Consider the following 23,113-nt stretch of genomic DNA (forward strand, 5'->3'; position numbering starts at 1 on the left):
CAGGACCCATGCATCCAAGCTGTGGTGATGTCACGTCCAGACTGCCGGTGTTCCCCTGCCGAGCCTGCCAAGTCCGAACACAGCAGCCCAAAGCAGCTTAACTAAATCGATCGGCGGGCGCTACGAGCACAGGGTGCGGCGTCTCGGCTACGGTTCGCGAAGATGTGATGAAATAACGTTAGTGAAGCGAAGAACACAAGCGAGCCAACGTCATCCAGATCGTCGGATGCGGCCTGCCTAGCGCCTCGCTTGGCCATTTGCATCGAATAACAGGATGGACAAGCCCGTGCACAAGCAAGTCTATTCGGGCCTCAGGTGTGCCCCCCGCGGACCTGCCAGCCGTTACACCCACCCAGTCAATCCAGTCTCGGTGCCGCAGGGCCGTCCCGCATCGACCGTTGCTTCCCGCAAGCCCGGAACCAGAGATGAACCAGAGATCGCCGCTTTTGCGACTCGTCAGATTTCCTTTCTTATCCGATCGATCTCTTCGCGCTTCCCGTGCATCCGGTCTATCACACATTATAGGTTGCCGCTCTAGTATACTCTATGTCATGCAGCCCATACCCATACCGTGATACAGTCCATACCAGGCGCCCATCACAAAACCCAAACCCGCCTACCCTTTTCCCGTTCCCCACGATCCAAGGACGATCCCGCCGCGTTCTCGAGCCGGTGACCCTGGTCGTTCGGCATCGCAGAATGCCCACCAATACCTACGCATGTACACAGCCCCCCTGCCACGGAAAAACAAGAAGGAAAGGAAGAAAGAATGGCGGTGAAAGAGCATGCATCATCGCGCAATTACTGAGCCCAACATCATCCGAGCGCGGACGCCCCTCCCGATGGGTCACTGTGCACCGTGATCAAGCACTACCCGAAACCCGCTCTCGCCAAGATGCCTGCCTGACAATGGGACGGAGGGATGACAAGCATTGAGATTCCGGCCGGAACCCGAAGCCGGCCCAGGTCCCCCGAAAATCGGATGGTGCCAGCCACTTGGCTGCTTTGGGGAATGAAGGAGGGGAGAATCCGCCGGGTCCCCGCGGAGGGGCTGCTCGCCAGACACACGCCAAGTCGGACCGATCTCCGATCTTCCCAAGCAGGATTCTGTTTTTTCCCTTCTGAATCAATTCCCGCCGGCAATTCCCCCTTCACCCTCAGGCTCAGGTGGGTCCTGCGGCGACGAGCTAACGGTGCTCTCCTCGGCGGCGAGCGCGTCCGCGGCCACCTCTGGGATGGTGGCGGTGGCAGCGGCAGCGGTGGCGGTCGGGTCGATGATCGATTCGGCGGCGCGCTGCTCCTGCTCCTGCCCCTGCTCGGCCGGCCGCAGCTCGTGCCCCTCGGTGTCGCTCAGGTGCTGCTTCTCCTGGAAGGTGAACGCGTCCGAGAGGTTGACGGCCAGGAAGGTCTTGGGCAGTTTCACCCTGGTTGCCGCGCAGAAAAAGACACACATGAGTATCGGATCGGACCGGATCACATCGGATCGCTGTTTTCCCGCCGGGACCACGGGCAGGGCAGGGAAGGACTTTACTTACTGGTGAAACTTGGCTCTCAGCGTCTCGATCACCACCTTCCAGTCATGGTGGGCGGTCAGGCTCCGGCGCGGCGCGCATCCGATGCAATGCCTGCTGTCGAGCTGCACGTCGAGCGGGTCGAAGATGTGGCAGCCCGGGCTGATGGTGATCTTGATGCTGTAGTTGAACGCGGGGCTGTCCTCGGCGTCGACGGGCGGGTTGGCCGGCATCTCGTACAGCTCGAAGGAGATCTGCGAGAGGAAGTCGAGCTCCGGGATCGTGGCCCGCTTGATCTTGGTCTCGAGCCCGCCCTCGAGGATGCAGTTGAGCAGCGTGTAGATGTGCGACTCCTTGGTGAAGTAGATGAAGCACTTGGCCTCGTCCGACGCCTGCATGTCCTCGAGGTCCTGCACGATCTCCTTCAGCAGGGGGAGCGTGGTCAGGAGGCCGATTTCGAGCTAGCAAGCACGCGAGCAAGAACCAGGTCAGTACTATTTCCGCCAAATTTTTGACGACGCCAGCCTCCCATTTCTTACTCACCTTCTCGCTGTCGGATATGCCGTATTCCTGCGGGCAGATGAAGTCAAACAACACCTTGGCGAGCTGGTACAGCTCGCGCAGCGGCTCGAAGCGGGCGTCCGTCTTGGCCTTGGTCTGGCTGTTGCCCTTGTACAGGTGGAAGTACTTCTCGGGCGGCTCCGCCTCCCCGCCGTTGCGCAGCCCGGTGAGGTACGATCGGCGGCGGAAGATGCGCTTGACAGCCTTGTGGCTCGAGTTTTCGATCTTCTCGCCCAGGCCCCCCGACGATGCGTGCTTCTCGTCGCTCCCGTTGCCGGAGGACCCGTTCGCCGCCTCCTCGGCATCCTTGGCGGGGGGTGGCGACGTTTTGCTCTCCTTCGCGTTCAGCAACATGCCGTACTCCTCCTCGAGCATGTGCTTGGGCGGGGTGAACACCCACTCGAGGAACTGCCGGTTGTGCAGCGCGTCGAACTTCATCGTGTCGTACAGCTCCGAGATCTTGCTGGGATCCACCTTCTCGCCGTCGCAGAACTCGGCGAACAGCTTCTCCCACCGCTCCCTGAAGAGCTCGGCGTCCTCGCCGCAGCACCACCGCGCCTGGATGCTGTTGACTGCGTTGGCCTGCGAGAGCGACGACCCGGCGGCCGAGGCTAGCGACGACGTCGACACCCCCGAGGACCCGCCCTCGCCGACGCCCTTCTCCACGCTAGGGTTGTTGAGGCCGGCCAGCGGGGTCACGGCGCCGCTGTACAGCTTCGCGTAGTTGTGGTGCATCACCTTGCGGTGGAAGTTCATCAACTGCACCACGCGCGTCTGCACCTCGGACGGCTCGGGCATGCCGTCGGGCCAGGCGAACTGCGGGGGGCGCTCGTTGCCCTTGCGCAGCAGGCCCTTGAGCTTCTTCTTGACCTTGTCCATCTCGTCCTTGGCGGCGTTCGAGTCGTCGAGCAGGTCCTTGCGGATCGTGATGAAGTCCTCGGGCAGGTCCGTCTTCTTAAGGAAGCTCGCGGTCCAGATCTGCGCGCTCGTCACGACGCGCCGCTCGCTGCTGCTGAACACGTGCACTTCGTCTAGCACGTCGCGGTTCATCAGCCCCAGGTCGCTGCGCATGTTCTCGCCCAGCTCCTGCGCCTGGTAGCGGGCCGAGTGCGTCGGCTCGCCGCCCCACTTGACGATCAGCTGCAGCTTATCAAGCACGAGGCTCTCCTCGGCCGCCGTGAACTTGGACATGGTCACACCCGAGAGCGAGTCGTGCCTCTTGGACGCCTTCTTGCGAGGAGCCGACTGGCCACCGTCCTTCTTCTCGGCGTCTTCGTCGGTCTGGGCCGGACCGTCATCCTTAGGGGCGTCGTCCTGGGGCGCATCGGCCGGTTTTGGCGCCGCCTTCTTGCGGAACATGGGCTTGATCTGCACCTTCGTGCCGGCCCAGCTGCCCTTCTTGATCAGGACGTTGCGCAGGGCCCTGAGCTTCGCGCGGTCCTCAATGCCCTCCCTCATGGCCTGGTCTACGGCATCAAGGACGCTCGCCAGGGCGGGCTCGCCGATGAGGAGAACCTCCTCCTGGTGTCCCCTGAGCAGCTCGATGAACGGCGCGGTGTGGAAGGTGAACTTGTACTTCTGCTTGGGCGTGCGATCCGCGTGGCGGATGACGGACACCACGCCCTTGAGCTTCCAGCTGGGCTTGGGCGGCGGAGGCGGGGGCGGTTCCTGCTCGTCGTGCGTAGCAGTCTCGAGCAGCGTGGATGGCGTAGCAGACGTGATGGCCGACGGCGCTGTAGAGGGCGCGCTGTCCTGCAAGGAAGCCGAGAAGTGGCCGACCAGCGGACTGGCGGGCATGCTCGCGCTCTTGGACTCGGGCTTGACGTTCGCCACGGGCTCGACGAGGGACTCGCGGGCCGACTTGTTATCGACGCTCGGCCGGCCCTGCGAAGCATTTTCCTTGTCCTTGATCGCTTGGCTCGTGCGGGCCGACATAGTAGGGTCCAAGTCGGAAATCGCGGGCGACGGGATGGGCGGCGGGGTCCGGCCGTCCCTGCGCAGCTTCTCCTTCATGAACATCTCCCTGAGAATGCTGGCACAGTGGTTGTAGTAGTCGTCGTTGTCCTTGACGAAACTCCAGCCGTTGACATCAATGACGTAGCTCTTGCCGCCGGCGCGCAGGAAGTCGAAGCCGCACACGCGCTGGCCGAAGGCGGTGCTGATCTTGCTGGCGATCTCCTTCTCCTCGTTGCTCAGCGCGGTCACGTAGCGCACCTCCTTGCCGTGGGTGTTGCGGCGCACGATGCCGTCGACCACGGGCGACTTCCTCGTCTCGGCGTGGCAGTAGGCCGGCCCGACCGTGTAGGCCTTGACGTCTTCGGCATTGTCGACCTGCATGAAGCGCTCGTAGATGTAGCTCTCGTTCGGCTGGGTGATGGCGCGCGGCACCGTCAGGCCCTCGACGAACTCGCTGCTCTTGTTGCCGATTTTGCGGAACAGCTTGCGGGCGCCGCCGCCGGCGGACGAGGGGAAGTAGATGATGATGTTGTGGTCCTCGCCGCTGGTTGGCTTCTCGACAAAGGGCTTCTTGATCAGCTTGCCGTCGACCGACAGGATGTCGCCGCCGTCGAGCAGTTCCACCCTGCGAGGGGCCGCTCGCTTGGCCTTCTCCGTCTCGGAGTCGCTCGGCTCGAAGACGATGCCGCTGACCTCCCGGATGTGCTTGCATATCTCCGGCGTCAGCAGCGTCGGGCCCCCGTCGCGGTTCACCTCAATGCGCTGCGGCGTGGGCACGCCGATGCGGTCGAGCAGGCGCAGGCAGAGGCGGCGGTCCCAGAGGATCTTCTGCATCGGGACGTCGTTGACGCAGAAGGGCTTGCGAGCCTTGACGTAGGCGACGGCCTTGTCCAGCGGGAAGCCATCGGAGTAGAAGGAGATGAGATAGTCACTGGGAGAGTGGTCGTCAGTTGCAAGCAGATAACTTTGGAACGATTACAAGGCTTACCATATTGGCCAGTTTTCAATTTCTAGATTATGTTAGCCAGCCATCCGAAGCAAAGTGTCACCGACAACTTACCCTCATCAAGAATGACCTTGTCCCCAAAGACGCAGACGTCGAACTCGCGGTTCTGGATCAGACGGTTCAGGATATTCCTGCTCGGCTTGCTCCTCGCCTTCACGTCCAGCGCGCAGACACCGATGACGCCCCACGGGGCCGGTTTGTGCTCCTCCTTTTCGGGTCGGTGCGAGCCGCCGCGGTCGCCGCTCGGGCTGTTGTGGCTGCTCGCGCCAGTGCTCCCGCTGAACCGGCGCTTAGCCCGGCTCCTAGACCTAGTAGGCTGCGGGCGCGGCGTGGGGTGCGCGGCATTCTGCTGCTGCTGCTGCTGCTGCTGCTGTGCTTGCTGCCCATTCCGCGGGTTCCTAACCGCGTCACTTGGTTGTTGCGGGTGCGCCTCCTGACCGCTCGTCGTGATGGCAGCATTGGTCACCCCGGACTCTGCTTGCGCGGCGGCGGAGTTCTTTTGCCCGCCAACTGAGCCCATGATGCTCGATACGGACCTGTGACCGGGGACGCCGGTGATGCTATTGCTTTCGCTGCCGTTGGCCGATGCTGCGGAGCTGGGCAGGCCACGGACGGATGCTAAGCTGTACAGGGAGCTGACGCTCATGCGGTTGCTGACGGGAGCCTCGGAGATGGACGAGCGAGCGCTGCGCAGGGCCGGCTCGGGAAGGGCGTGATGCTGGGTTGGGTCGGGGTTTGCGCCGGCCTGGAGGCGGGGTGTGTCTGCGTCGTCAGGATCGACGGCTTCGATCGCCAAGTCTCGGGACGAAAACGGCGGGGCGGTGACGGGGGAAGTAGCGAAGTCGGCCAGAGCGCCCAAGCGAGCTGTCTCTTCCCCCACCGGAAGGTGTTGTGGCAGGCGCAACCTCCGGGAGGGTGAGGGCATGGATCCGTCAGGCCGCTCGATCTTCTCAGCGTGGGTCTCGGTGGTGCCGGACTCAGCCTGCTTGCTCTGGTGGGTGGACAGCGCGGACGAGGAAGAAATATTCCGGGAGTGGGAAAGGTGGGAAGAGTGGGAACCGGCTTGCTGGACTAAGGGCCTGGACTCTGTCGTCCCTGCTGGTGCTGCCGCTACCGAGGACATGACTGGGGTCACCGTCACGGCTGGGGATGCCTCCATTGTCTGTCTTTCGCGTCCAGCGATTTCCTGCGTCGGGAACGCTGCCGACGTGGCACCGTCCACGTCTGGGTCTGCATTGGTCGGGTTCATATTGTCCTGCGATCCTCACCGGCGTAATTGTTTGTCTTGTTCAGAGCTGCGATGCACACTCGGGCTGGGATCGCAACTCGCTGCAATGGCGAGCGCATGCAAGTGTGTGCTGGCGATGGTCGACTGCTCGATATCCGAGTCAGGGGCTCTCAGACCCGTGCATTGGTGGCATTGGTGGCAACCTGTGGATGAACGGTGCAAGTTGCAAAATTACGAAGACCGAAGACGGAGCACATGCTAGCGGGCTCCAGAAATCAAAGCCGGGATCAAACCGGTCCCCTCAGTTTCACGCTTCCCTGTTTCCGGGGCATGAAAAACAGGAGATTTTTCTGGATCGGCTTTCCGCCTGGCTCAATGGCCCAGCCAAGCAACCGCCCCAGCAGCCGGAGTCGCGAACACAAAATAGGGCTTGTCAAATGGCGGAGAGAGGGAAGCTGATATCGGGGCTGGTCAAGGGGTTTAGTGTAAACCGCTGGATTGGCGGGACACAGAATGGCGGTTAGTTCCACGTTTGGCGGACGTGGGCGGTCGACGTTAGCGGGCGGCGACAGGGATCATTTTGTGGCGGGGTGGAGGGGCAGAGGGGCGGAGGGGCACAGAGCCGAGCCAAGCCCATGTGCTTCTGGAAGCGTCATGACGCCAGAGCTTGCTGCATCCGGCAGGCAGGAACGCCCTGCATCTGGCAAAGGTACCTTACCGTGTAATAATCGAAACTTTCCAGGTTCAGCTCTCACCTTCACGCTGTACACTACACTACACACAGTCAACCTGGAATGTCCCGCAACTTCGAGCAACAGGTCTTCGGGCGGCAGAGATTGGCATTTGCGAGGCCGATTGCCCATATTGTGAAATGAACTGCCTAGCTCCTGTTCCACTGCAGACCCTGTCAATCCAGGACGCCAGCAGTGACCGATTGACAGCAGGGCAAGTGGTCGCGTGACATGCAGCCATTTTCGGCCGGGCTGAAAAATCCAACCGCCATAGGCCAGCCGGCCGCTTTATGTCGGAGCTGCGTACACTGCGTGTAGGCGGTGAGAAATGCGGCGCCGCATGTAGCGCCTGGTTTGTGCGGCACCGTCGGGAGCTGATCTGTGGCCATCGGATAGTTAGTTACCGGTCTTGGCAAGCTGACGACCGGTTATTCTTAAAGAGGTCCCGCCAAGACTAATTTCGGAACCTGCCGCTTACAAGTATTTACAAATTGCTACGAGGGAGCGGGGTCGCCACGACTTCGAGCAACATCAACAACGAAGAATTGCAAAGACTCGTAGCAGCAACTTCGTGAAACCTCAACCAAATTGAAAAAAAAGAAAACGAAGTTAACCCGCACCCTAACCTTGACCCTCACCCTAACTATAACCCTCACCCTAACCAGCGGGGGGCTGGCGCCGCCCCCCGCACCCCCGGCGAACTAACCCGTGGCTAACCCGTGGCGATAGTGCAAACCCCTTGGCGGTCTTGGCGGGGTACTGACGCTGTAAAAACATTGCCGACAATTGGCCGAAATTAGTCTTGGCGGGACCTCTTTAAGATCCAGCTGACGACCGGCGATTTTAGCGACCGGGTTACCGGCCGCCAGGTGGGGCCGAGCAAGGCTACCTGAAGAGGCTACCTGAAATTTTCTGGTGGGGCGGCTGCTCGTGCCTTTTCGGACAGAGGCTGCCGAAAACCTCAAACACGGACATCAAGGTTGCGGAGGACCACGGCAGCAGCGGCGACAGCAGCGCAGCAACCAATTGAAGTGGGCTGACAGCGAGCTGCTGCGCGACACAATGCCTCACTCAGAGTCCGACCGCCCATCAACCAAACGCCAGAAGCTCGATGGGGTTGTCAAGGCGCCCCCGGCGGCCAAACGCGGCTCAACCATCTTCGCGCCGTTCCGGGTGAGCACCGCTGCCTAGAATAGAAGAAACGGATGTAATTTGTGTGTGCATTATTCTGATGTCGCCGTCACTTAGACCATCGGCCTAGTGTCCCCTACCGCCGTGCCCTTCTCGTCGATCCCCCTCGGCAAGACCACCTTCCAGATCACCACCTCCGTCGGGCGCGCCCTGCAGACGTACGACCTAAAGCGCGGCCTCAACCTCGTCTTCGTCACTCGCCCCCAGACGCCCGCCGACATCACCGCCACCCATGCGTGGAAGGAGAAGGTCTATGCCGCCTGGGGCGACCCGCGCTCCGGCGAGCCCCAAGGTCTGTGGGCCTTCCAGCGCGGCAAGAAGGCTGCCGAACTGCCGCTGCCCGCCGACCTGGACCAGCCCATCAAGCAGATCCTGATCTTTGGCTCGTGGATCGTCGCCTGCGCGCTGACGAGGATCGAGGTGTTCAAGTCGGCCACATTGGAGCACTACACGACCATCTTCACCGCCGCCGCCAAGAAGGGCGACAACGAGATCACGGGCGGCGTCTGCAACATGCCCACCTTCCTTAACAAGATCTTTGTCGGCCGCAAGGACGGCTGGGTCGAGATCTGGAATGTCAGCACGGGCAAGCTGATCTACACCATCCTTCCGCCATCCCGAGAGTGCGGCGCCGTGACCTGTCTCCAGCCCAGTACGGCCCTGTCGCTGCTGGCCATTGCCTACTCCGAGGGCCCCCTCGTCATCCAAAACGTGCTCACGGACAAGCCGGTGTTGCAATTGATGGCGGGGACCGAAGATGCCCCGGTTACGTGCGTATCGTTTCGCAGCGACGGTCAAGGAGCCGGTCAGGACGGCAGGAAAGACGGTGTCATGGCAACGGCGACAAGTGTCAGCGGCGACGTTACCTTCTGGGATCTCAACAAGGGCGGGCGAATCATGGGCGTTCTCCGAGGCGCGCACAACCCGCCTTCGCACAACAAGGACGTTCGAGGAGGTGTCAGCAAGATCGAGTTCCTGCCGGGGCAGCCCGTCATTGTCACGAGCGGCCTCGACAACTCGCTCAAGTCGTGGATATTTGACGAATCGCCGTTCTCGCCGATCCCGCGCATCTTGCACATGCGGAGCGGCCACGCGGCTCCTGTCCGCTGTCTGCAGTTCCTACCCTCTGACTTCGACGGTGCGGAGGGCGGCAACAAGTGGCTGCTCAGCGGTGGCCGCGACAGGAGTTTGTGGGGCTGGAGTCTGCGCCGTGATGGTCAGAGCACCGAGCTCAGCCAGGGCGCTATCCGCAAGAAGGCCAGGAAGATGGGCCTGCTGGCTGCCGGTTCGCTCTCGCACGGGCCGACCACGACGTTGGACGATCTCAAGGCGCCGGAAATTACCTGCATCGCGTCTTCGCTTAACCGCGACGGCGGCATCGGCGCCATACCGGGGAAGCAAATGATTTGGGATAAGGGCAACGACAAAAATAAGCCCACCAGCGCCGAGCTTAGCGGCGCGACGGGCTGGGAGAGTGTCGTCACGGCCCACAAAGACGATCCCTGGGCGCGTACCTGGTTCTGGGGCAGGAAAAGAGCTGGCCGGTGGGCTTTCAAGACGGGCGACGGGGAGAGCGTGTCGACGGTCGCCATGAGCTCGTGCGGCAGTTTCGCCCTGGTCGGCTCCGCTGGGGGCAGCATCGACATGTACAATCTGCAGTCTGGACGCCATCGCCAACGGTTCCCATCGAGACTCACGCCGGCGCAGCTGCGGCAGCTGAAAATGCAGCAGCTGAAGGCGCTGGATGAAGTCAACAAACTGCAGACGCACTCCAAGCCTACGTTCGCTCCAGGCACCGGGAGGCACTCCAAGGCGGTGACAGGCATTGTCGTCGACCCGCTCAACAGGACCGTCATCTCGTGCTCGCTTGACGGCAAGATCAAGTTCTGGGACTTCGTCACGGGCAACCTCGTCGACGAGATCGACTGGGCGCCCATGACCAAGATCACCGCCTGCCGCTACCACCCAGGCAACGACCTTATCGCCTTTGCTTGCGACGACCACTCGATCCGGGTAGTTGATGTGGAAACCAAACAGACCATCCGCGAGCTCTGGGGCTGCCGCGGGGACATCAACGACTTTTGCTTCTCGAACGATGGGAGGTGGATCATCGCCGCCTCGCAGGACTCCGTCATCCGCGTCTGGGACCTGCCCACAAGCCACTTGATCGATGCGTTCCGGCTGGAGAAACCCTGCACGGCTCTCGCCTTCTCCGCCACCGGCGAGTACCTCGCCGGGGCGGTCGAGGGCGATCTCGGCGTGCAAATCTGGACGAACAGGACGCTCTTCAAGCACGTCCCGACCCGGCAGATTTCCGATAAAGAGATAGGCCAGGTCGCCGCGCCCACAGCGTCCGGTGAAGGCGGGCAGGGCCTGATCGAAGCCGCGTTTGAGGCAGAGGCCGAGGAGCAACCCGAAGACGACGGCGTCACGGCGCCGGTGATCGACCAGCTCTCGTCCGACATGATGACGCTCAGCCTGGTGCCCAAGAGCCGCTGGCAGACGCTGCTGCACATCGACCTGATCAAGGCGCGGAACAAGCCCAAGGAGCCGCCCAAGGCGCCCGAGAAGGCGCCGTTCTTCCTCCCCTCGTTGGGAGGGCCCAATCCCCTGGTCCCTCCTCCCGCGGCAGACTCCAAGGACAAGCAAGAAGGAAAGAGCGCGAGCGGCGCGTCCAGGATAACGCAGCTCGACCGCACGCGGAACCAGCAGGCCTTGACGTCCAAACTCTTGGCCTGCGGCGCGTCAGGAGACTGTAAGCCCTCTCCCCCAAACAACTGCCATGTTTTCCACCCCAGTAGCAAAAAACTAACCCCCGCCTGTTCTCCCCCCCGCAGACACGCCCTTCATAGAGCACCTCAAATCCCTCCCGCCGTCGGCGGCCGACCTGGAGCTGCGCTCGCTATCGCCCGGCAACGGCGACGACGACCCCGCCACCAACGAGCTGCTGCACTTCGTCCGCGCGCTGACCGCCCGCCTGGCCGCCCGCCGCGACTACGAGCTGACGCAGGCCTGGATGGCCGTCTTCCTGCGCCTGCACTTCGACCTGGTCGTGGCCAGCCCGCCGCTGCTGGCGGCGCTGCGCGAGTGGAGGGCGCTGCAGGCCCGGGAGCGCGATAGGCTCGATGAGCTGCTCGGGTATTGTGGCGGGGTGGTCGGGTTTTTGAGGAGTCCTAGGACGTAGGTAATGAGGACGTGTGTTGTTGTGCTGTTACTGCTGGTACTTGCTGTGTGGGTTGTGGGGTTGTGGGAGATGTCGGGTTGGTTTGGTGGGATAGTTGGCGGGTTTCTAAAATAAGGGAGTCTATTGCGAGCAAAGCGTCTGGGGTAACTACCTAGCTATCTCTCGCTCCCTTGTCTGGGGTAACTACCTAGCTATCTCTCGCTCCCTTGAAGTGAGGCGGCGTCGTCGAAGCCTGACTCGAGGTTCTATCCCCGTTTATACCGCCACATTCTAGACGTATATCCAATAACCCGGTCCTGGAACTTGTCAAAGAGGTTGCTGGATCTTGACAGAGAGACCATCACTCCCCGGTCGAGCAGGTGTGTGGTCTGTGTGCGCATGTTTTCATACCATGTAAATGATGAAGCCCCGGCTGTCTTGAGGGTTGAGGTAGGGTAGGGTAGCCCAACAGGGAGAAAAATATGGCCAAAACAAGTTTTGCTAAGCCGTTGCCTTTCCGCCGGATCTCGAGCTCCTCTTCTTCGAGACGGATGTGCGAGATGGAGAGAGGAGGAGTCAGGGGCCCGGGAACCGGAGGGGAAGAAGACCAAGCCCTGCTGTATATGTGTGTTGGAAGTCAGGGAAGCGGAGGGTGTTGGCTGCTGGCCCCATCCCCGGTTCCCCCTGCAGCCCGCCAGCACCCGACTCTCTGTCACGCGGGCTGTCTTTTCTCTATCAGAGCTGCTCAACCACTAATGAGTTTTACAGGAGGCCGACACGGAGGGGCAAAGACGCAGTAAGACTGGGAAAGAGAGAGAAAACAAACGTTATGGATTGGTCCCTCTCCAACGCCTAGACAACGACAGCTCCATTCACGCCGTCCGTGTAAGATGCAACTCCGGTTTTCCCATGCCAACCGTCTTTCAACCACTGTGTCATCTTTATGCAGAGCAGCAGAGCGACGAGGGGGCCCTGAGAATATCAACAGCCCCCTCCCCCACCCTCGACTACATCGTAAATCATGAGGAGGCCTCTTCAAGCCGCCGTCTTGCTCGTGAATGAAAAAACCACCCCGCTTAGCCCCGCCCAAAATCAGTTGAAACAACAAGCGCCGGCCTTTGAGCCTCCCTAAATCTCCATCTCGGCCTGGCTATCGAACCCCAACTCCGCCTCCTCATCCTCACGCAGCCCTCCAGCGCCACCGCCACCACCACCACCGCCGCCGCCGCCGGCTTCACCCTTCCTACTCCCGCCGGCGCCCCGCCTGCCGGGGCCGCCGCCCTGGCGCGACTGTCTCGCGGCGTCGAGGACGTGGAATCGTTTTCCCGCCTCGCGCGCCTCGCTCACGCTGGCGGCGAGGTTGGCGAGCAGCGAGACCAGGTCGACGTCGTTGGTCTCGCGGCGCATCTCGTGGTGCAGCGCGGCCGCCTGCTCGGCCGGCGGGACCACCAGGCCGGCGTTGGTCACCAGCGCTTGGATCTGGCGCAGGATGGTGTGTGACGGGACGGTGTGTTGGGCGGCGGCGGTGGGGGTTGCTTCGGAGGAGGTGGAGGAGGTGGTGGTGGGGGGTTGGGTGCTGCTCTGCGTAAAGGACGGGGGTAGGTGCTGCAGATAGGCGATCACCAGAGCAAGGCGTGATTTCATCATCTTGATGGCGTTGTACTTCGCTTGTAGCGACGCCACGTACTCGGCCTCGGCGCGCGTGAGATTGGCGTCGGGATTTGTGCTGCTGCTGCTGGGGGCGGTTGCGGACCCTTCGGCGGCGGGGGCGGTGTCCTTCCTCGGCTTGCCACTCTCCTCGTAGGCGACCGCTCGACGCTTACCCTTGCCGTCGTCGACGGCGATCTTCTTGTCGAACTGCTCCAGGATGTGGCTCTCGGTGCTGTCCACGGCGGCGTTGGCGCCGCCTTCGTGGATGAACTGCATGGCGATCATCTCGGCCTCGCCGGTTTCTGTCGTGTAGGGGAGCTTGCGGAAGCGGAGGACCATCTTGGTGGGCGTCTCGGCGTCCTTCATCTCCTTGTCTTCTCCGTCGGCGTCCTTGGCGCTGTCCTCGGCCTCCATGCTGCTCTCGTATATCGTTACCGGTAGCGGGTCGCCTGGCGCTGGCGCCAGCATGTCTTCAATGTGAAAACCAAGCAGCACGGCCGACTCGTTGTAGGCGCTGATCTGGCGGTGGATGGGGAGATGTAGGGCGGTAGGGCCTGTCCTGGGCACGAGCGCGTACCAGCCGACAAGATCGAGAGCAGGGCTCTTGTGGACGAGTTTCACTGCGTCGTGTTAGCTGAGCATCGCGTTATATCAGGCTGCTGCGGCACCGGGGGGATCACACTCTGTTCTAGGCGCTGCTTGAACCAGTCCCGGTCCAGCTCGTAGAAGCCGTCGGCGTTCTTGGCCGACTTGCAGCTGAAGCTGTGCTCGATGGTGACCTCGCGTCCGTTCTGCTGGCCAAGAAGCGCGCCAACCACAGCGCCGGTGAAGTCGCGCTGGTATCCGCGGGTGATGAAGTCGGATATCTCGAGAATTGGCAGCGGGTGCAGCACGACCTGCAGGCCCGAGTCGGACGCCTGCTGCGTCGAGAGCAGCTCGTTGGCGGCGAGGCCGGCCATGGTGGCTGTATGGTCTCTCTGTAGTATGTGGAAGAGAATGCAGCAGCCGCGCGCTTTTCGTGTGGGTTGCTGAGATTGTCTCCGAGACGCCCGGGCGAGATGCAGTCGAGCGTCGTGGAGGGAGGGACAAGGCAGAAGCGCAGCCTCGCCCCGCCGGACCCACTGGAGCTCAAGCCCTGAGTTGCTTATGGTGGATGACCGGCCGGAAGGCGGGGTAGCTGTCGCCAGCTGGCACTAGCCGGGTGCTTTTTTGCTCCCTTCAGCCTCCATTCGTTCAGCTTCAGGGGCTCAGGGGCCCAGGGCACGTAAACTAAACCCGTTGTGATGAGCCTTGAAGAAGTGAACAATTGCCATCGCTCCACAACGCACTTGCATCCCACCTGGATGTTGTTGTGTGATCACACTGATGAGTGGACGAGAACCCAAACGCCTCCATTCATTTCCCTTCCTTTGCTTCTATCAATCAACTATGGATTTCTATGGGAAGCTGTACGCATCTCGGCGATCAGGCAGCGCGGGAAGAATATTCTCAGTGATGGCTCTGCTCACTTTCTCAGTTACCGCCAGGCAATGCGATTTCCATCACGCATGCACACTCGCTGCTCCTCTCGCGGAAGTGAATGCCGATGGTGCAGCCCTTTCCTTGCACAACTTGCCTTTGCAGGTTTCCTTTCCATGTTCACGCTCATTCTTGATGGTCTCTTTGAATGCCTTCTCTGTTCTTCCCGTCCTTTGCTGGAAGCATTGAGTCCCGGTGATGATGGTGACCACGCTGGTGACTGTTGTCAGTCTCATGGATGCGCGCAACAGCGACGCTGAGCACCACGTCCTGAATTGCTTTCACACTCCGCCCTAGGAGGAGACACGGTTGGCCCAAACGAGTGATGGAGGGGGCCTCGCTTTGACAGCCCAAGCATATATCCTTCCGTTCTTCCTGTCTCTGCGCCATGCTGATAGTTTCTCTCCTGTCTCGCCAAACCCCTTCGGAATCTTGCTTCTGGCACCTTCATCCCGAGTGAACATGTCTTCGCCTCCGAAGGAGGAACAACCAGAGCAGCCCCAAGAGCCCGCGCCTCCCGGCAACACAGAATCGGACGGCCCCCGCCCCGTCACGCCAGCCAAGAGGCCCGCTGCCGATGACGAGATCGAGTTCATCTCATCCAACCCAGTCAAGAAGAGACGGTTGACCGAGCAGAAGCCCGAGAAACCCATCCTGATGGCGCCGCCGCCGCCAACGCCAAAGCCAACAACTCCTCCGCCGGTCCCCGCCGCCCAGATGGCAGACCGTTGCCGCAGCGCCTGTGGCGACGGAATGAAAATTGCTGGCTCTGAAGCGCTGCTCGAGAACCGAGGAACATCGGCCCCTGCCCTCGACAGCTTCTCCTTTCCGCTGTCGTTCCCGCCTGCCTCAACCATACCACCCCGGCACTCGGAGCCCATCTCTCCTAGGCAGCTTCCGCAAGTGCTCCCGTCGTCGTCCGGGGGTGAGATCACGCGGGACCAACCCATCGGCTCCGGTCCCAGTGCTTCATCGCATCCCACTGTTACCCTCGACCAGATATCGTGCCTCGACTTCAACGGTGTGCCGACCAACACCCCGGGTTTTGATGTGAGCCGCGTCTTCTCAGCTGAAGGTGGTATTCTGAGTGGCCTTTGCGTGGGTGATGAGACCAGCTCGAGCCCGCGTCCGATGCCGGCCTCGGCTCCGCCGCCCTTCAACCCCCTGACCAGCCACAACGCAATCCCCTTCACCATGTACTCAACGGGGAATATCGTGACAATGCCTCAGGCGCACTGCACGAGCCAGCCACCGGCATCGTCGGCCACTGTCTCTGCTCCGCCCCAAAGTCAACAAATCGCAGTCTCCGCTCCCGGCAGCCTCGCCAGCCCGCAGGCCCAGTTTCCTGTCAACCACCAGCATCCTCCAGGTCATCCTTCCACGGCTCAACCGATGCAAGGCCGCTTGCCATTTTCAGCGCCGACCGCCAGGCCGGCTTGTCCGCACTGCGCGCGGATCCAGCAGGAGAACATGCTACGCCAGGCGCAGGGGTCTCCTCCTCGACCTCCCGCGAGCGCCGCCCAACAACAGCACCGCCAAGTCAATCACCAACATGCCTGGCAATCCCCCCCCATGCCGCCCTGCAGCCACCTTCCGCGGCCAGACTTTGCACAACAGACAGGACCCGCCGCACCACGCCCGATGCCGACGGCACACGCACAAACACACGCACACATACCGACACCGCGTCAGCACCAGGCCCCACCGCCCCAGAACGTCGAGCATCCAGGCCCCTCCCCCTCCTCCTCCTCACCCACGTCGTACCCTACCGCAGCTCGTGCCGCCGCCGCTCCGGGCGGTCCGCCGCCGCCCAGTAGCGATCTGTTCAGGGACATTGCCGAGACGATCCACGCGACGTTCCCTTCGGCCCAGGTCGCAGCCCGACACGGCGTGGCGCCGGCCAGGGTCGCCGAGCTGATCTCGGGCTTGGTCATCCGGCCGCTGCTGCTGCGCTGTGCCGGTCGCCCGCCGCCGGCTACTGGGTGAGGGGGGCGGTGAGGACAAGGATCTCCATACCCCCCCCCCCCCCCCCCCTCCCCCTTCTCTCCCCTCTTCTTTCCCCTTTTCCGTTTCCGCGTCTTGAGGAGCTGATGCCTTTTTCGAGCTGGATGGATGGATACACGCATGCTGTCCTAACTGCCCCTCATATCAGGGACCAGGGGGCCTCCGAAGACAACGTCCCTCCATCATTCTGCTTCTGACTCCATTTCTTGTTGAGTTCACATGCCTCTGCTGGCCGTAACTAGCCATGGCCTGGTCCTTCTGATAGGCGTATTTAGCTTCGTCAACATGTAGCGGTGGGGCAACGAGCATTGGTTCGTCGGAGGAGGACAAGGAAGCAGCGGGGGGGGGGGGGGGGGAGAGGGGAAGGGGAAGAGAGAACCGAGCTGTTGTGTAGTAACTACTCGCGCTTTGTATTATCTGAAGCAATTTCCATTAGTGAGTTATCAGCAGGCTGGCGAGTTGGACAATATCCCTCACTCGCAGTAGCTAGATTCGAACCAAGTCATTCTCCTTTGCAAAGATCACAAACTGCCGGACCCAATAGAAAATCAAGCAAGCAGAACAAAGCAAAGCAAACAATAGGAGCGCCAGGCGGAAAGGACAGCGGCACGACAATCACGAACCAGATAGATCCAAGTCTATAAGCCAGTATTACTCTTTCCCCCAGGAACAATCGCGCTCTACCGTAGACAAAAAGGAAACCGCCGATAACCACTCCCAAGCCCAGTCCGTCATTAGTCCGGCTCGTCCAGCCGGTTTTCTATCGTCATTGCGTGTTGAATCGGTTCCGGACCAAGGAAACAGTAAAGGACGGTGAAAAGATGGGGCGAAAAGCAGTGGCGAGAACGCTCTCGAGGCCGGCGGCAAAAGGACTCGCAAAGTGACCAACTCCGTCACGGCTGACATTGGGTATCCAACAGTCCAACAGCGACCGGCAGACAGACCCCCTCCCGCAACCCAATTAAGCTTCAATGACAACCTTGAGAACCAGATTCCCATCGTCATCCACGGTCCTGCTCGCCAGCTCGAACGCACGCTGGGCATTCTCGAGCCCCTTGAACCGGTGGGTGACCATTTCGTCCAGGCTGGGGATGACGAAGCCGGCGCCGGGGGCCAGCCGGTCCCTCGCGCACAGTAACCTGACGCCGGTGGCATACGTGTTGGCGTAGCGGAAGATGCCGAGGATGTCGATCTCGCGGAGGTGCGCCACCGACATGGGCAGCGTCTGGATGGGCGTGCCCATGCCCACCATGATGACCTTGCCGCCGGACCGCGTGGCGTAGAGCGACGTGTGCATGCACACCTCTTTGCCGGTGCACTCGAAGGTCACGTCGACGCCGTCCTCCTCGTCGTCGACGTAGAGCGCGTTCGAGTTGCGGGTCAGGGAGAGCATGTCGGCAGCAAGCGTCTTGGCGTAGTCGAGCTGGCTCTGAAAGGATAGCGTGCTCGCCGGCGTCATGACGCCGTCTAACGGGGTAGAGGTGCCAGAGCTGCTGCCGCTGTAGATGGACGAGCTGCTGGATGAGGTGTGCAGCGGCCGGGGAACGACGTAGCCATGCGTCGCAAAGCCCTTGGCGATGGCGAAGTCGACGCGGCCTTGGTCGACGTCGGCAATGGTGACGGTGGAGCAGCCGGATTGCCTGGCCATGGCCGCGGTCAGCAAGCCGACGGCACCGGCTCCGAGGACCAGAGCGGTTGAGCCAGGCGCTGGCTTCGCACGGTTGACTGCGTGGATAGCGACAGACAACGGCTCGAGCAAAGCAGCGGCGTCGAAAGAGATGTTGTCGGGCAGCCTGGACCATGTTAGCATTCATTGACCCGTTACCCACGACGGGACAAGGAAAAGACGTACTTGTGGCACCACACGGCCGGGTGATTGATCCTCTCCTGCAGCGTCCCCTGGAAGTGCGGAACTGACTTGGCACTACTCCTAAACCTCATGTGTTTGCAGAGATTGTACCTACCCCGGCGGCAGATGCCGCACTGCCCGCAAGGGATGCCGACTTCGAGGGCGACGCGGTCGCCGATGCTGAAGCCTGTCACCTGAGGCCCGATGGCGACGACGGTACCCGACGCCTCATGGCCGAGCGAAAGCGGCATGCAGGCGCAGAGGTCGCCATTGGCGAATTTCTTGTAGTAACTGACATCTGACCCGCAGATGCCAGTTGTGTGGACGGCAATCTGAAGCTCGCCGATGCCAGGCTCCTCGATCGTCCTCCGCTCCTGGAAACGGTGTGGTTAGCTGATTGGTGGTCATACCGAGGCAGCGGGAAATCCACTAGCGAGCGAGGCGTGGGCGGGCCGAAAGAGCGCGTGACAGGACGACGGGGAGCCGACGCCTGTGTAACCCAGGGATCTGGGGAAGCCAGGGGTAAGGCGTGGCAGAAAGGAAGGCGGGCGTTACCATTCGTAGATCGCGGGGCCCATGTAAGACAGAGGCGTTAATGGTCGAGGTTGTTTTAGAGACGGCGGGTAGGTGCATTGGCGCCGGCTCGCCTGTCGCGGAGGGCGCCATGTCGATAGGGCGACTACACTAGGAAGCTGGAGGTGGGATGGAAGTGGGATGAGCGTGGGACCGGGCGAGCTTGGCCAACGTGAGTGGCTTGCCCGTGGGGTTCACCAAAGAGGGCTGCGGCTCTTGCTCGGTGGCCGCCGCCGCGCGGGATGTGTGCGGAGAAAGAGGGAGCGCTGCCCACGAGGTGGGTGGCAAGCTTGCACTGATGTACCCGTCGGTGTGAAAAAAGAGATAAGTGGGCGACCCGATGGACTACACCAGGCACAGCAGAGGGGCGTAGTGTATAGGAGAGATCAGAGAGATGCTCGAGAGACAGGCAGAGCAGGGTATGACGACCCCCACTGCTTAAGTATACTATCGACGGTTTGGCGGCCGGAACGAAATCGTTGACGAGCTGCAATGTGTCAATCTCTGATGCGCAACGCCCGGGGGGGCATTTGGCGAGACAGGAGCAGACGTCAAGGGGAGACAAGGTCCAGGAACGGAGGTGAAGATGCGTCCTCTGGAACCAGAGAGCATGCGCCCGGCGGAAGCTCGCCAGTCAGATATCGACGAGTTATCTCCGTGCGGAGGCAAATGGCCGGGCGGAACACGCCCCAGTAGTGTAGAGTCCCGATAATCTCGGGAGAGCATGCATCAGGCCGGCACGAGCACCCCACCCACACAGGTCTATCGCCGTCTGGAGGGAGCATGGCGACATCCAGGGGCATCCATGGATGGAACCTTGAGCCGGAGCCGGAGCGGTTGCAGGACAGCAAGGGCACGCAAAGGCGCGCCATGTCAATGACCGCTGGAGGTGATGGTGGTGGAGGTGGAGGGTGCAACGGGGAGCAGCAGGATCCAGGGCTCGGAGGAGACGGTGTGTCCGGGTATGACAGAAGCTGATTTTGGCCAGTCCTGATGCGATCCGGGAGCACTGGGGGCGAGGGTCTTGCCTGTCTGGGGCTGCTCGAGCCGTGTGGTGGAGCAAAGATTGGAAGTGCAGGCTTCGTGTGCTTCCAACCGAAGCTGGGCGGGCGAGATAGCCGGGCTTCCATGCAGCAGCCATGCGGATATTTTGTGGGTACCTCGAAGCTAGCGTGAACCACGACCGCTGCAGCATCGACTGCAGCATGCAGCAGCCCCGGCCCTGGTAGTGGGCCTGGGAAACCAGCGTTCGCACGCCCGGCGGCGAGGCGGGAGTGCTCAGGCCACAGATGCGACAGTCAATCTCAGCCGCCCTTTGAATTGCCAGGGACGGCAGCGAATAGACGTCTTTCGTGCGAGCACGCCATCACTTATGCCTGCCGTGGGCCGTGGAATCGCGGCAGTCAGGGCGGTTTGTCAGACGGAAGACGGGACTCTGGACCGGCAGATCCAACGGTCCAAGACTCTTAGCGAGCTAGTTATCGTCCACAGCAGTTAGATAACTTCCGGAGAATGCCTGTGCCGCCGTAGTGTACTGGACACGACGGGGAAAGGAAAGCTAGTCGGGATCAGCCTGCTTTCCACCGCAACGCCGTGACCTGCGAGCTTGGCTCTTGCGCTGTTGTGATTTCTTCGTCCAGGCCTAGCCCAAGTGCGTGTGTCATGCTGGGGGAATATACAGTAACATACCAGACATCATGTCGCAACCGGGCAAGTTCCATTCTGTGTAGTGTGTAGTGTATACGGCGGAATATAAGCAAGCATTGCGCAATACGCGCGATGTCAAAGCCATGTGAAATTGACGCCACACTCGGACGTCGAGGGCAGATCCGGGAGCCGCCGGTTTCGCAGCAGGGCAGGGGTTGAGGAGATGACGAACCGCAGCGACCCTGCGAGTGTGTGGGGTCGAGCGTTGATGACGCGAGCAGGGGAACAAGGAAGCAGCGAGCCAGGGGAACGAAAAAGTTGTTCAACTTATCGGTGACCCGCACCGAAGGAAAGAACACCTTGACAGGCCTGGCTGGGTTCTTGGGTGGACGAACTCCGGGGCCGAGACAAAGGAAGGAGCGATTGCACTTCAAATGACTGCCCCGCCACGGATACGGGCGGATATGGGGTCTTTTTCTTCAACTGTGTCCGTGGACTGTCGAGCCGCATTTCCAGAGATTAGCGAGCTGAAGCGAAAGGTCGCTTGTCAACACCTGCCGCCCTCTGGGGGTGATGTTCCAGGTTGCGCATCGCGGCACGACGAGCTCGTCTCTGCACCGCACGCTGCCGAATGTTACCCGACTCCCATCACTGACTGCCGCTGCTTGGGACGGGTGTGGCCGCCATGGCCGCTCACTCGTCTTGCGACCACCTCAGAGAGAAACGATTGCCCTCAATGACTGTCTATCCGCGGTTGATCTTCGAGTGAATGAGCCCCCTGATGTCTCCAACTCCCAGACCCCACCAGCTGCTCCAATACCCCAATCAGGGAGAGGGACGCCACTTAGCTGGGGTCGTCCAAACGGCCCGGTAACTGCGAAACAGTGGAGAAGGCACCGCGAATCCACCGAGGATCAAAGCTTCGAGAAGCTAACTCCTGCGTACGCTACACAGTACTGCGTCAGGTAGTGTAGCGGACAGAAAACACGACCAAAGATCCGTTTTCCGTACATAACGGCCGAAGGGCACCCACGGGGATTCGCTTTGGACGTCGAAAATGACGAATCTTCTCCGGCGCGGACTCCAGCACTGCGACGAACCACACTGTGGTGCGAGAGGTACCACGGACGAGTCGAGAACGGATTCTCCCATTTTGCCGACCCTACGGCAGGCGAACATGCCAGAGCAAGGGTGTTGCGCATGAAACGGAGCAGAGGCTTGCAAAGCTCAACGAAGTCAGGTAGTGTATCCGTTTGGAGTGGAGTGTACACTACAAGGGAGCACGGATCCGCACACTTGACTTTCACTCCTCGGACGAATTCCAAGTGGAGCGCGAGGAGGGAAACTTCGCCCGGGACAGTGCAGAAGGCTTCCGGAAGATCGGAAACGCGACGGGACCCTGGCGCGGCCTAATCCTGGCCGTGTGCTTGCACAGCAGTACCGAGGTGTGTGTCGGTGAGCATGCAAACCGCCCCGCTTCCAAACAAATCATCGATTCCTTATCAAGGCATTTGGGAACATGGCGCTGTCGCGATTGCAGGTGTGGTGCAGAGTGTATCACAGACGCCGAGTCCAGGGCAGCCCATGCCTTTCCAAATGCAGCAGCTTGCCGAGATTCGGCCCCCCATCGGATGCTGTCTGCTGCTGTCCGGTTCTTTGGAGAAGATCGGAGTCGCGACAGGGGTTGGGATGGCGGCTCAAAAGAAAAAAGCAACAACCCCGCCCCACGATTTCATCATTCCGTCGCACGTGTGGAACCGCTAGGGTTCTCGGGCCAACTTCGTTGCAGGCCTTTTTGTTGAGCTGCACCGGGACATAGTGTACCTCTCTGCCTCGCGTTTCAGCAGTCCTTCCTCGGGATCAGTGCTGCATTTGGAGCACTGATCTCCAGGGATGCTCGATCTGGAAACCCGAGGGTTTCTAAGATTGCTGGTGTATCTGGACCGTCCGTTGACGCCCGTCTGTGTTGGCAGACGCCCGCCGAAGTTCCCAAGCTCCGAGTGCCCGGAATACGGAATAGTTGGCTTGTTGGCGACTGGCAAACCCGTCCACCATTACCAAACCCTGCATTTACACTACGACTCTGTATGGCAGCATACATACACAGTAGACCAGCTGCGCGATACGCCGACGGCCAATCCTATCGGTGAACCAGCTCACACGCTCAGCACCGCCGTCGCATCGGGGGATTCCTGGGTCTCGCGCCATCTTCGCCCGTCCCGGCACTCCCGGCATCCCCGGGCAGGATTCCCCATCAGAGCAAAACGGGCTTCCAACGACGCGGCTGAATTCTGAGCGGATGGGCGACCCGGGATCGGCGTTGAACTGCAAGATATCGAACCCCGGCCTCCGCAGCCGAATGGCGAGGCTTTTGACGGTCCTAGACCACACTATGTAGTGTACATATCTATCATCCTTAGACAGAACCATGGATACCTCTGCCATCGTCATCGGTTAAGGAAAAAGGCGGTCTGATATCAGTCATGATTAATGCATCGACTGATACACGAGACATTCCTGCCTTC

At 61.1% G+C, this 23,113-nt stretch overlaps 6 protein-coding genes across 6 annotated transcripts; 3 read left to right on the top strand and 3 right to left on the bottom strand.

Moving 5' to 3' along the window:
* Window positions 1–1,031: 1,031 nt before the first annotated feature.
* Window positions 1,032–6,416, bottom strand: THITE_2122694 (uncharacterized protein). Its single transcript, XM_003657157.1, has 5 exons — window positions 5,089–6,416; window positions 5,017–5,038; window positions 2,055–4,959; window positions 1,536–1,972; window positions 1,032–1,424 (listed from the first exon to the last, which is right to left on the bottom strand). The coding sequence occupies exons 1-5, from the start codon at window positions 6,281–6,283 to the stop codon at window positions 1,127–1,129; spliced, it is 4,857 nt and encodes a 1,618-aa protein (XP_003657205.1). The 5' UTR covers window positions 6,284–6,416; the 3' UTR covers window positions 1,032–1,126.
* A 1,530-nt stretch (window positions 6,417–7,946) lies between these two features.
* THITE_2122698 (uncharacterized protein) lies at window positions 7,947–11,599 on the top strand. Its single transcript, XM_003657158.1, has 3 exons — window positions 7,947–8,166; window positions 8,242–10,939; window positions 11,022–11,599. Exons 1-3 carry the CDS (start codon window positions 8,056–8,058, stop codon window positions 11,366–11,368), a joined length of 3,156 nt encoding a protein of 1,051 aa, XP_003657206.1. The 5' UTR covers window positions 7,947–8,055; the 3' UTR covers window positions 11,369–11,599.
* A 712-nt stretch (window positions 11,600–12,311) lies between these two features.
* THITE_2122701 (uncharacterized protein) lies at window positions 12,312–14,130 on the bottom strand. The gene is made up of 2 exons (XM_003657159.1): window positions 13,680–14,130; window positions 12,312–13,617 (listed from the first exon to the last, which is right to left on the bottom strand). The coding sequence occupies exons 1-2, from the start codon at window positions 13,954–13,956 to the stop codon at window positions 12,476–12,478; spliced, it is 1,419 nt and encodes a 472-aa protein (XP_003657207.1). The 5' UTR covers window positions 13,957–14,130; the 3' UTR covers window positions 12,312–12,475.
* A 1,007-nt stretch (window positions 14,131–15,137) lies between these two features.
* On the top strand, window positions 15,138–16,538 carry THITE_2122702 (uncharacterized protein). The gene has a single exon (XM_003657160.1). It carries the CDS (start codon window positions 16,157–16,159, stop codon window positions 16,499–16,501), a length of 345 nt encoding a protein of 114 aa, XP_003657208.1. The 5' UTR covers window positions 15,138–16,156; the 3' UTR covers window positions 16,502–16,538.
* A 783-nt stretch (window positions 16,539–17,321) lies between these two features.
* On the bottom strand, window positions 17,322–19,231 carry THITE_2122704 (uncharacterized protein). The gene is made up of 3 exons (XM_003657161.1): window positions 18,924–19,231; window positions 18,372–18,742; window positions 17,322–18,312 (listed from the first exon to the last, which is right to left on the bottom strand). The coding sequence occupies exons 1-3, from the start codon at window positions 18,924–18,926 to the stop codon at window positions 17,481–17,483; spliced, it is 1,206 nt and encodes a 401-aa protein (XP_003657209.1). The 5' UTR covers window positions 18,927–19,231; the 3' UTR covers window positions 17,322–17,480.
* On the top strand, window positions 19,212–19,712 carry THITE_2122706 (uncharacterized protein). The gene has a single exon (XM_003657162.1). The coding sequence runs from the start codon at window positions 19,434–19,436 to the stop codon at window positions 19,635–19,637; it is 204 nt and encodes a 67-aa protein (XP_003657210.1). The 5' UTR covers window positions 19,212–19,433; the 3' UTR covers window positions 19,638–19,712.
* Window positions 19,713–23,113: the final 3,401 nt, after the last annotated feature.

Source organism: Thermothielavioides terrestris, chromosome 5 (genome assembly GCF_000226115.1).
Source record: "Thermothielavioides terrestris NRRL 8126 chromosome 5, complete sequence".
Classification (NCBI taxonomy): Eukaryota; Fungi; Ascomycota; class Sordariomycetes; order Sordariales; family Chaetomiaceae; genus Thermothielavioides; species Thermothielavioides terrestris.